An 11,605-nucleotide genomic window follows, 5' to 3' on the forward strand; every position below is an offset into this window, starting at 1 on the left:
TCGGTCCCACCCCTTGCAGTATGTTCACGCATACATTCCACGTGAAGAGGCATAACGCGCTCACACACACGTGGAAGAAGCGGGGCCAGCCTCTCAAAATTGCGCGCGCCTTTCCACGATTTGCGCAAAGGCTTCTATAGATGGGTCGAACTTGTGACGTATCCGTGGGCCGTGACTCACGGGTCTCTACTAGGGCGGCTCTCATGAATTAGCGGGAATCCACTCAGTTACTTTAGTTAAGGTATCTTACCAACCCACTGTTATGTAATAAACATGATGGATGTGAATCTCATGGGACGACCACGAAGAGGTGACACGTTGAAAACACGGCATCCATTGACAATGCTTTTTATTTTTTTATTTTTTTTATTTTGCTGTCTACACTCCGGTTTCCAATACGATTTGTTTTGTTGTAATTAAAAGTTAAATACAACAGAACTGCATTTAAGCACATATAAAGTATCAAATGGATTGGATAAATACAACAGAACTGCATTTAAGCACATATAAAGTATCAAATGGATTGGATAAAAAAAAAAAAAAGCTTGCAGTGTTTATTTTAACGTATTGATTGTATTTTTAAATGTTGTAAAAAAAAATATTAAATTCATCAATTCTTTCACAAACCACAAGTCTATAAATGTTTCATCTGCTCATCACATTAGACATCATTAATTGTGGGATAACGTGACTATCATTCAATTTTGCAACAAACAAAAAAATATACTTGCAATACCTGGCTGTTTTTTACAGACCCCGATTTTTACCAAATGAATGAAGCATATGCATGATTGATGAGCAAACTGTGTTTTCACTACATATAAGAACTGAATGTATTCATCCTATTGTTATTAAACTGGAACATATGGTTAATCTTGCAGAGTGGGGAAGGAGGTCAAAGAGCACAGAGGTACATATTTATGTTGTTGAGTAAGTTATTAAAATAGCACATGCAGTACAGCAAATACACCACAGGTTGCAACATTTGAAAATTTCCCAGGCTAAACTGGGTGAGCACAAATTTGCCTGCCTCTGGATTATATCAAGGGTTGTGGGTCAAACCTCCTATGTTCAAATATTGTCAGATTTTCCCCCTCAAACTACATGTCAGTCTCCATGAGGGGAAAATGCTGACAAAATGACCTTCCACGCATACACAGACAGCGAGTTGCTGGAATTTCCTTCAAGCACTGATCCAAGTGTCACGTGTGATCATGTGGCTCCATACACGTGTGAGAACCGAGCAGGCCACACCCCCTACACTAGAAACTGAGCTCCCCGCCCATCGCAGCTAAAAAAATCCCCCCGATTAACCTCCGTGTGAGAAAACTTGAGACACCATCAAGTTGTCTGTCGGTGACCTCACGAAACGTGTCATCCTTTTTTTAGAGGCTTAAGCCAAACGACTTGAACTAGCACAGAACGGGGCTTCGATCAGACGACTGTAGACTGTCAATGTAAGTCAAGCGATTTATGTTTTTTTTTTAATTGTTCTTGACTTTGAATTTGGGCTATTTTGTCTTTTTTTAAAAGTTGCCTAATTAGCATTATGGAATAAATAAGAATGTGTTCCACCTGGTTAAGTGATGTCGTAGTGGTAGATTATTACATGATCAGAATCAGTCTTATTGACTACGTTTGTACATGCCAACCAGGGAATTTGAATCCGGTTGATCTCAGCCTCTGTCCAACATTGAAGTGACTTATCTTGATTTTCATTTGTTATAAAATTACACGTGTTATTTACCAGTGTTGTTTGACAATGGAGCGTGTCGGTCTCAGTTGACAGGTCATAGTCGGCCGACACGAGTTGGGTACTCACGTGTACCGGCGTAGTAGGTGGGTGGGCTCTCCTTCTCCCGCCACAGCCTAGAATCCCTCGCTTCGGTCCACCCATCCAGCAGTCCTCCTGCGTCATTTCCGTTTTGAATTTCAAATTTAGTCATAATGTCATTCTTTTCAAATCGGTTTGGAAATGTCTTTATATTACATTTAAATTGTATAGCAATTATTTAATAGGCCAATTAAAACATACATTTCACAGGAATCAAGTCACCATTTATGTCATAAGAGGGTGGGAGATGTCATTGTGGCGTCAAAAGTCAACTTTTCCAAAGTCATTCTCAGAATGTTCTTAAGTCCATTACGTGTTCATATGCCTTGTCAAAGTACATTTTGAAATGTCTTCAAGATGGGTGGGTGAGGTCAGTTAAGTTACGAGTCACGAGTCCCGTGAGTACAATGATTCTATGTATAGCTTTAGTTTTTCAGACTCCGTTTCCATGTGTGTATTTTAAAACACGTGAGAATAGTCTCTCCAGTTCAAATGAATGAGCCTCAATTCCTGGAAAACTGGCACATTGCACCAGTCCTCTTTGACTCCACCGTGTGGCCAGATTGAGTAGTGCATATGTTCTACTAGAACCTTTGGCAAATATCCAATTAAAATTATTGTATTAAAAAAAAATATATTTTTTTTTATTCCAAACTCAAACATTACACTATCAACACAAAAAAATGGTACCCAACAAATATAGATTTTGAGGTCTTTTGATATTTTAGAGCTTATCAGAGTACCGCAGTGGGAGGGTCTGGGTTCGAATCTCAATCCTGGCCATCCCTGTATGTTCAGAGTTTTGATGTGTATGTCTTTCCATGTTACTGAAGTTTCTAAATTGACCATAGGACCTGCCCAACCCTTCCTGGATGGGTGTAATGACTCATTATTCTCACAAGATACAGTTGATTCCTTCCTGTGTAGCTTTTAGGGTAAACGTACCATGCCAGTATTCCCCCTCGACGAATCGCTTATCACGATCGTCATCGTGATGTTGCTTTATTCGCTTAATTTACTTTGGCCCTTCATGACCCCCTTGTGTGATCTTCACCATCGGACCATTGCGCGCCTTTTAATGCAGATTGCCCGAGAGGACCTCCTAGTGGTGCAGTCATGCAACTTTAGCTTGAGAACTTGCCCTTACATGTCTGAGTGAAACTGTGTCCGGACATGTACGAGTCACGCTCGTGTGGGAGGAGCTAGAAAGTTACATCTCAGGCTCAGTATTATAAATAGAGTCACAGTAACAGCAATCTCAGATGCGCTGTTGTACTCACCGAGGAAACTTAGAACAATGGTAAGACACTTTTTAAAATGTCTGAAGCTATAGCTGCAAACTTGCGTTGTATCGGATTTGGAAAGTTAAAATGTTATTTTTTGTATGAAGCAAATATTGAGCTTTGGTGGAGTTTGTGACTTTACCACCTTCTGTGTTTTTTTTTTTAGTGTCGAATGATGGCAAATATCAAGCGGATCTCGAACCCACTGAGGAAACGCCCCGCACGGCGGAACCTGTTCGGCCCAATTGACAGAGCGCAGTTGCGGGCGGACTACCAGGCCGCCCTGAGGAAAGACCTGGAGGAGGCGTCGCAGCGCTGGGGTTTCGACTTCAAGTCCGACCAGCCTCTGGCCAGCGGCAATTTCCAGTGGGAGAGCGTCCCAGGCGCCAAGATGCCACAACTCTACAGATCCACTATGCTGGGCAAGGCAGCGGGTCAAAGGGCAACAGAGGTGACGGTCCACCCCAAGCGAGTCCGGGCGGGGCCGCCACAGAACGAGAAGGAGAACGTCCCTGAAAACAAGTCCGAGAAATGTCCTTTCAATGTGGAGAGAACGCCAAGGAAGAAGGAGAATGGAGGACTCAAGAGGAAGCAAACTAACATTACAGGTATATTTACAACACCTGGCTATTTGTAACAAAATATTTTACATATGATTTTATGTTATGGAACGGTATTTTTTACGCACTTTAAAAACATGCATGTGACATGCAGTCAAGCCCCATTTCATCCTAGATTAATATGTAATTGCTCATCCACTCCATTAGGTGGCAGTGGTGCTCTCATCTGCAGTTTGATTTGCTGAGATTTGCCTTCTCAATGTTCTCCTCTCTCTACCTCAACAGATTTCTATCAGACAAAGAGAAGAGTCGCTGGAATGCCGCTAAAATCCAGCAAGTGATTCACACCCTTCTCCCCCAAATGGGTGCAGCGTTCCTAAAAGAGTGCCAATATTCCAACAAAAAACACTCAAGAATGCCAAATTGGGCAAAGACTGGACAGTTGCTTCTCGGGAGACAACATAAGGGACCTCAGCCGTCGTGCATGTCTTTAAGATTAATTTTGGGTCTTGTATTCATTGTAAATGTGGGGCGGGGATATCAAGATATTAATAATTGATCTGCAGAGATAACTGTTCATCTTTGCACTGGTGGATTTATCATTTGGATCAAGTGAATGTCCCAAAGTGTCGACTGAAATAACGGGCAGAAATGTAGGATGACCGTTACTTGAAATAGACACCATCAGGGTTCACACTAATCTGCCTCGACCAAATCAACAAATGACGGACAATGGAAAGTCCATTGGCTCCTCTTTGCTGGAATCCACTTTTTACATCTTTTTTTTTTTTTTTTACTTTGTTGTTTGTCATTGATGGGAACAAGTCATCATGTTTTATATATATTTTTCTACCCCAAAAAGCACTTACCGTGTGTTTATACTTTATATTGTTCGATGCAGGAAAGCTGCTTGAAGCGTTTTAATGTGCTCTACGCACATTTGCTTAGCTTAGATTAGATGTGACACGAGCATTATTGTGTTGTTCTTTCTTCTGCCTGTTTTTTTCCCCCCTTTGTTTAACATTTAATAATCTGTCCAATCTAAATATGTACAGTACCAGATGGTAGCACATTTAAAAATCATTTAGTAAAAGAGAATTTTCTAATAGAACTAGCACTATAAAGTAGCGTAATTGAAAAAAAAAACCATTGCAATATTGCACATATCTTATTTACTAAGCTAGAGTGAAGTGCCAATCCTCTCCTTTTGCTCTAATGTGTGCAATTCATTACACTAATTGTTGTTCTATGCCTGATAAAAAGCTAATCGTTTGCATCACTCTTATTTATGTCTATCTTATTTCGGCAGTCTTGCTGCTCGGGCTAATTTGAGTGGGTTTGGAAAATAAAGTCATTTCAATGCTCACAAAGTGACAACCTGGAGATGATGAGCCAAAATATTGACTGTAATTCCTGCTTGTTGATGCTCGTGCACAGGGCCTGCTACATATTGTTTTAGGAGTAACGCTACAAATGAAAAATCTGTCCTTTATTTATTGTACTGTATGTTGTGTTAATTGACATCAAAATGAAAATAAAATGTCTGAATTTAATTGGTCTGTTGTCATTTCCAATGGTAGGGGCGCACTGCAGAGATTTTCCACTGGTGCACTTTAATTCTCGAATCTTTAACCACCAACGTCATGGCACCGTGAAAACTATTAAATGAATATTTAAACATTACAAACAGCAGCTCTTAATAAAATGGAAATCATGACATTTGTTAGACAAATAATACACTCTTATTTACCTCATCTCTCCTTCTGCTTCGAAGGGCGCTAAATTTGAGTTGTTTCGGCAGCCTTGCTTCCGGCTATACCTTGCAGTGCGTCTTTACATATAACAGTCAAACTGCACCAAAAAAAAAAACAAAGAAAGGCACGATAAAGGACGTCTCCTGACTTTCAACACAAAATATGACAAGTAAAAACATATTCTTACCACACAGAAGCAAGGAGAACTTGTCGTAAACTGAGACGTGAGCAGGAAGTTTAACGTCAGCACAACAGGAAGTAGTAGAAAACGAGCTCTGCTCTTCAAAATAAAGGTACAAACGTAAACTGAGAAAATCCGTGTTATTTTCCTTTAAAAAAAATTGCTGCCATTTACACTGGGTGATTGTGAACACAATAGAGAGGGAACTAATAGTTTTTATTTTGACTCATGTCTATTTGTTTATCAGTGAATCTGGTGCTAATTTAAACCTTTAAAGGGGCATTTAGTCACATTTAATTAAGCACTGACCCAACAGCATCAATAAATATACATATTTAATTAACAAAAATGTTTTTCAATAATAGCTATATGTATATTTAGCTATTTTACCTATTAGTTTTCCTTAGTGATAATAAGACTAAGTAGTCCATAGTTATAAATGTTTGCCTAGTATAGGATTTACCAGGCCTCCTGCCCAAAATCAGCTAGGATGGGTTCCAGCTCATTTGTGACCATAATGAGGTAAAACACTATAGAAAATGGTTAGTTGGACACCACAGGCTGGATCAAATCTCACTTACCTTATGCTTCTCATGGCTTGTAGGTTCCCCACCTGTGTCCCTGAACTAAGTCATGAGTCATGGTCTCCTGGGCAACATAGCACTGAGCATCACCATGGCAACCTCTAACCACCTAGACGAATCAACGGTGTCTCTGCTTTTGATGTTTCCTTGCACTTGACCTGATTTCTGTCAATCCGACTTCTATTTTAAACACAATTTTTATAATAAGAGTGCCATCACTCTCGCGTCCTTGCTAGATGGGGACGGGGATAGATAAAAGATAAAAGTGCATACTTAGAAAGAGCACTTGACTCCAAATATTATACGTTTGCATCTCTGCGTGCAGTATTTATTTATTTATTTATTTATTTATTTGTTTATGTATTTATTTGACCACTAAATTATTTTTATAATTATACAATGACAATATTATTAAGTTGCAGCCAACATTATGCAGTCTACTATAAGCAGAACTCAAATCATTCCTCATTGTAAGGAATGCAAATGTCATGACCTGTGCATTTTACTTCGAAGCATAACGTGCAATTTAATCAAATCTTTGCAAATATACTTTTACTTTGAAAAAGATGATCAACATGTTCAGCAATTTTCTGACCTCGTTGGGACAAAAAGTAACTCAATCGTGAACAATTTATGTTTGTGCATGATCCCATTTAAAACATGACTTGTACAATGAATGAATGAAAAACTTATTCTTAACAATAACGGTTTAGATTGTTTAAATTTCTACTGCATCCCCCCCCCCCCCCCCCCTTTCACCACAGGCCCTTCTGCTGCTCTCCTTTTGCCCCTCCCACACCTCTACTCCAACAGTGGCGGCGCTACGCCTGCGCTCAACTCGCTCCCATCCCCACCCCCGCCATCATCTGCTCCCACCTCCATTACAGGGCAGGACAGGCAGCATTTGCACCGAAAGGAGGGGATGGGAGGGGAGGAGAGGAAAAGGAAAGGAGAGAGAGAACTAGATCAGAGCGGCCGAGAGTGCGAGGAAGAGGAGCCGAGGAGACTGCAGATGTCGACGGCGTCAACAATGGAGCCGCATAGGACCTCCTGAGGTGATCGTCAGCCAGGAATCGGCTGAGGGTGAAGATAGGTGGAGCGGGGTGGGGTGGGGGGCTCGGGGGAGGAAGAGGAGGTGAGGAGGAGGAGGTGGTGGTGGTGGTGGTGGTGGGCAGCAGCAGAATGGGCCTGGAACTCAAACCGCACAAATTGGATTAAAGCAGTATGGTAACGTTTCTCGTTTGATTCCTCATCCTCATGTCCTCATGTCCTCATCCACCCCCGTCGCCAGTCTTGTGTCACTTCCATCCTCTCGCTTGTGCTATGAAAAGACAGAGTCAGGTCACAGCGTCATCCTTTGCTGCATTGTTGTGTCTTGGCAGTCATGAAGCATCCACACACGCAGTGCATCTTCTGCTGTGTCAGCTTTACAGCGACCCCGCATCCCACGTTCACCCGCTGGGGGTCGTCTGTTTTTTTTTTTTTTTCCTCATCCCTATTACAACGTGTTTGTAACCTACTTTCACAGAGGCGCAAAAGGGAGGGAGGGGGGGTAGCTAATGGCCCCCGGGAGTCATGACAGCCATCAGTATCACGCCGCTATGCCAGTCAAATGCTGATAAATCCTTCCACTGACCCGTCCAGAGAAATTAGAGCACGACATCCGAGATGTTCGGTGTTATGTGTTTCCCTGAGCTCATGTTTGCAGATTCTGATTACACTGTTTTGACGTCAGGCGGGCGAGGGCAGGCCAGCATTAAGAGGCGCCATCTGCCAGGCCACCCATATACCCGTGCAGGGAATCCCCTCTTAGATCAATCATCACATGAGTGGTCACCCAAAATATTGACATCAATTTGTTGTTTGTATGTTACCCAGAAGTGTCCAAACTTTATCCTTGAAATGACACCTAAAGAAAATTTGAAGAATGCAAGGATATTTTGACTTTAGCATACATGCTAAAAAAGAGGCGTCAGCTTTTTAGCGCCACTCCCACCTAATGTTTGCTGCCAAACTTAACAAAACAAACAAAACTTCATTGAACAGTGTAACACACGTAGACGGATAAAAAAAACAAAACAACAACAACTCACATGCATATATTCTTTATCCTCTCCCTAAAAATTCTGCTATTGCATTATATTGAGGAGATTCAACCATGGCTCTATGAAAGAATGAATGTATCATAGTGGCCAAGGAGTATATGTACATTGAAGTGAAGCAAAAATATTCATTTATTTACATGTTATGTAATTGTCATGGCTGTGTGTTGATATAAAGTGGAGCGGTAATTTTATCAATCTAGGGGCGGCTAGAATAGAATTTCCATTGATTTCAATGGGGAAGGATGATTGAAGATAAAAATAACTTTCTTTATCTCCCGTTTGTCATCCCAGCTGGATAAGAGCGAGGTGACAACTCTTGGCCTCCCGTCCACTGCCAGCCATGGAGGCTCTGACAGCAACATTAGCGCAGAGGGCACAGCGGGGTCAGCATCCAGCGCGGCTGCCGGGGGCGGTGCCGAAGGCAGCGCGGGCGGGGCGGGGTGCGGCGAGCCCCAGAGGACGCGAGTGGCTCTGGAGCACCTTCAGCAGAAGATCCTGAAGGTGACAGAGCAGATTCGGGTGGAGCAGGAAGCCCGCGACGACAATGTGGCCGAATACTTGAAGCTAGCCCACAATGCCGATAAGCAGCAGGCATCCAGGATCAAGCAGGTGTTTGAGAAGAAGAACCAAAAGTCGGCACAGACCATCGCGCACTTGCACAAGAAGTTAGAGCACTATCACAAGAAGCTAAAGGAGATAGAGCAGGTGAGTCATTACTCCACACAGACATAATTGGTTCTAAATTTAAACCCATCGGTCACATAAAACCTCTCACATCTATCCAGCCATCCATTTTCTATTGTGTCTTTTGTCCTCATTAGGAAATTTTAGACCAAAGTATTTAAAATATAACTGTGCCTTGAGTTGTGAGTGACCTGACCTGAGCTTCTGAGATATGAGCTACTGCCAATTTTGGTTTCTCAGCTATAGTTACATTTTCCTCCAATGTTTACGTCTCAAGACGAAACTTTTGAGATTTCTGGCAATTGAGCTTGCTTCCGTCTGTCCAGAATGGACCGGCCCGGCAGCCCAAGGATGTCCTGCGGGACATGCAGCAAGGACTCAAGGACGTGGGGGCCAACGTCCGTGCTGGGATAAGCGGTTTCGGAGGAGGCGTAGTGGAAGGGGTGAAAGGCGGCGTTTCGGCCCTGACTCACACCTCGGTGGTCTCCAAGCCCAGAGAGTTTGCCAGTCTCATCAGGAACAAGTTTGGCAGCGCAGATAACATCGCCCATCTCAAGGATACTATGGAGGACGGAGTCGGGGGCCATTCTGACGGCACCCCTACCCCCCGCGCCCTCAGCGGAAGCGCCACTCTGGTGTCCAGTCCAAAGTACGGCAGCGACGACGAGTGCTCCAGCGCCACGTCCGGCTCGGCCCCTGGAAGCAACTCCGGCGGGGCGGGTGGAGGGGGAGGCGGCATGTTGGGGCCTACCATGGGGAGTCCCAGGCTGGACGGGCACCACCACCACCATCATCACGTGCACAGCTCCTGGGACTCCCTACTCGAGGGCTTGCAGGAGATCAAAGCCAGCCAGGCGCACATGGAGGACACCATCGAGGACATGAAGGGCCAACTGCAGAGCGACTACTCCTACATGACACAGTGCCTGCAAGAGGAGAGATACAGGTATGCAAAAAACAAAAACAAAAAAAGCCTTTGAACGTTAGTTCCAATCTTGCTTGATCAAATTGAAGCTGATTAGAATTTTAATTTTATTTATCAATAAATTATGATAAAATTATTATTAATAAATACATGTATTTATTTATTTATTTATTTTTGATTATTTCTTTGGTTATTTTCAAATAATTTATATAAATATATTTCATATATTTTCAAATGATTTCATAATAAATACCTTATCCCTGAAAAATGTGGTATTTTCTTTTTTTAATTCAGGTATGAACGATTAGAAGAGCAGCTGAGTGACCTGACAGAGCTTCATCAGAATGAAATGAGCAATCTCAAACAAGAACTGGCCAGCATGGAGGAGAAAGTGGCCTATCAGTCCTACGAGAGAGCGCGAGACATTCAGGTAAGGATGGATGGATGGATGGATGGATGGATGGATGGATGGATGGATGGATGGATGGATGGATGGAAGGATGGACGGACGGATATAGTGTGCTCATTTTTCACGTGCGCTGGCAGGAGGCAGTGGAATCGTGCCTGACACGCATCACCAAGCTGGAGTTGCAGCAGCAACAGCAACAGGTGGTCCAGCTGGAGGGCGTGGAGAACGCCAACGCCCGCGCTCTGCTGGGCAAGCTCATCAACGTCATCCTGGCGCTCATGGCCGTGCTTCTGGTGTTCGTTTCCACGCTGGCCAACTTCATCACGCCGCTGATGAAGACGCGGGCGCGGGTGGGGGCCACTGTCCTGCTCACCGTGCTGCTCTTTGTTTTGTGGAAGCACTGGGACTTTGTGGAGCCTTGGTTTCCACCCAGCTGAGCTGCTTTGAGAGAGAAACCCCAGCAGATAGTTCACCTGGAATGTTTTTTTTTTTTCCAGGCCTGCAACAGAATGTGAGCTGCTCTTTTTTTTCCTGACTGACAAAACGAAGCTCCCACGATAAACAAAATAACATCTTGCCAATCTTTGGTGGGGATAACTGTTTATTGATTTCCACTGCTGTCACCAAAAACTTCTTCATCTTTTTCGAAAGATTCTTTTAGGATGTACGTACGATGAATTAGCAGGACAGGACTCACGAGGTTGACCTTCAGGTTGAAGCTTATTTGGGAGGATATGTTTTGTTTTTCTCATGAATGTTTATATGGCCATCGTGCATGTCTTCATGTGTGCACTGGCACCAGTTGACATTTCAATTCATGACAAGATGGATTTTGCTCTATGCCAGCTCACCGGACACTTTATTAGGTACATCTGCGCGATTGCATGAGACCTAATACAAGATATAGTATATATATATATATATACATACATACACACACAAGCGTGTGTGAGTATTTACGTTTGCATTTATTTTTACTTTACAAATAATCCATCCAAAGTGAGTTCATTTGAAATGTTTTCAATTTTGCGAGTGCAGGTTTATCTAATGAATTGTCCAAAATCCGTGTCATTTCCATTTTGTTGCTGTGTTGCAGGGAAGCTTTTTGGAACACATTTCTAGCTGCCATTGAACAAAGCGTTTAACTGCTTAAAATGTATCATCGCTCTAGAAACTATTTTCCCATCCATAGTTGATATCTTTCATAACCACTGTTGTAGATCTGCTTTTGCCCACCGTGTCAAATGAACTGGCATGTCAATTTGTGTCAATGTTTTTATCCAGTT

General features: G+C 42.8%; 2 protein-coding genes and 1 long non-coding RNA gene across 4 annotated transcripts; 2 read left to right on the plus strand and 1 right to left on the minus strand.

Moving 5' to 3' along the window:
• Nucleotides 1-613: 613 nt before the first annotated feature.
• Nucleotides 614-5,678, minus strand: LOC147049266 (uncharacterized). Its single transcript, XR_015067644.1, has 3 exons — nt 5,619-5,678; nt 5,428-5,528; nt 614-1,909 (listed from the first exon to the last, which is right to left on the minus strand). It is a non-coding gene; the product is annotated as an uncharacterized LOC147049266 (long non-coding RNA).
• Nucleotides 1,289-5,219, plus strand: cdkn1a (cyclin dependent kinase inhibitor 1A). 2 transcript variants are annotated; one of them, XM_085925130.1, is made up of 3 exons: nt 1,289-1,457; nt 3,284-3,725; nt 3,963-5,219. In XM_085925130.1, the coding sequence occupies exons 2-3, from the start codon at nt 3,290-3,292 to the stop codon at nt 4,016-4,018; spliced, it is 492 nt and encodes a 163-aa protein (XP_085781256.1). In that variant the 5' UTR covers nt 1,289-1,457; nt 3,284-3,289; the 3' UTR covers nt 4,019-5,219. The 2 variants fall into 2 exon arrangements, with proteins under 2 accessions (XP_085781256.1, XP_085781254.1); XM_085925128.1 differs by having other exon boundaries at nt 1,328-3,134.
• A 2,776-nt stretch (nt 5,679-8,454) lies between the features above and the next one.
• Nucleotides 8,455-10,756, plus strand: tmcc2 (transmembrane and coiled-coil domain family 2). Its single transcript, XM_085923858.1, has 5 exons — nt 8,455-8,460; nt 8,593-9,006; nt 9,312-9,931; nt 10,205-10,340; nt 10,457-10,756. The coding sequence occupies exons 1-5, from the start codon at nt 8,455-8,457 to the stop codon at nt 10,754-10,756; spliced, it is 1,476 nt and encodes a 491-aa protein (XP_085779984.1).
• The last annotated feature ends 849 nt before the right edge of the window (nt 10,757-11,605 follow it).

The sequence above is a fragment of the Syngnathus leptorhynchus genome, chromosome 11 (assembly GCF_054491065.1).
Source record: "Syngnathus leptorhynchus isolate UIUO chromosome 11, UIUO_Slep, whole genome shotgun sequence".
Classification (NCBI taxonomy): Eukaryota; Metazoa; Chordata; class Actinopteri; order Syngnathiformes; family Syngnathidae; genus Syngnathus; species Syngnathus leptorhynchus.

Coding starts and splice junctions, on each gene's coding strand:
- tmcc2 (XM_085923858.1), top strand. Junction 9,007..9,311: donor AGCTAAAGGAGATAGAGCAG/GTGAGTCATTAC, acceptor CCGTCTGTCCAG/AATGGACCGGCCCGGCAGCC. Junction 9,932..10,204: donor CTGCAAGAGGAGAGATACAG/GTATGCAAAAAA, acceptor TTTTTAATTCAG/GTATGAACGATTAGAAGAGC.
- cdkn1a (XM_085925128.1), top strand. Junction 3,726..3,962: donor GAAGCAAACTAACATTACAG/GTATATTTACAA, acceptor CTACCTCAACAG/ATTTCTATCAGACAAAGAGA.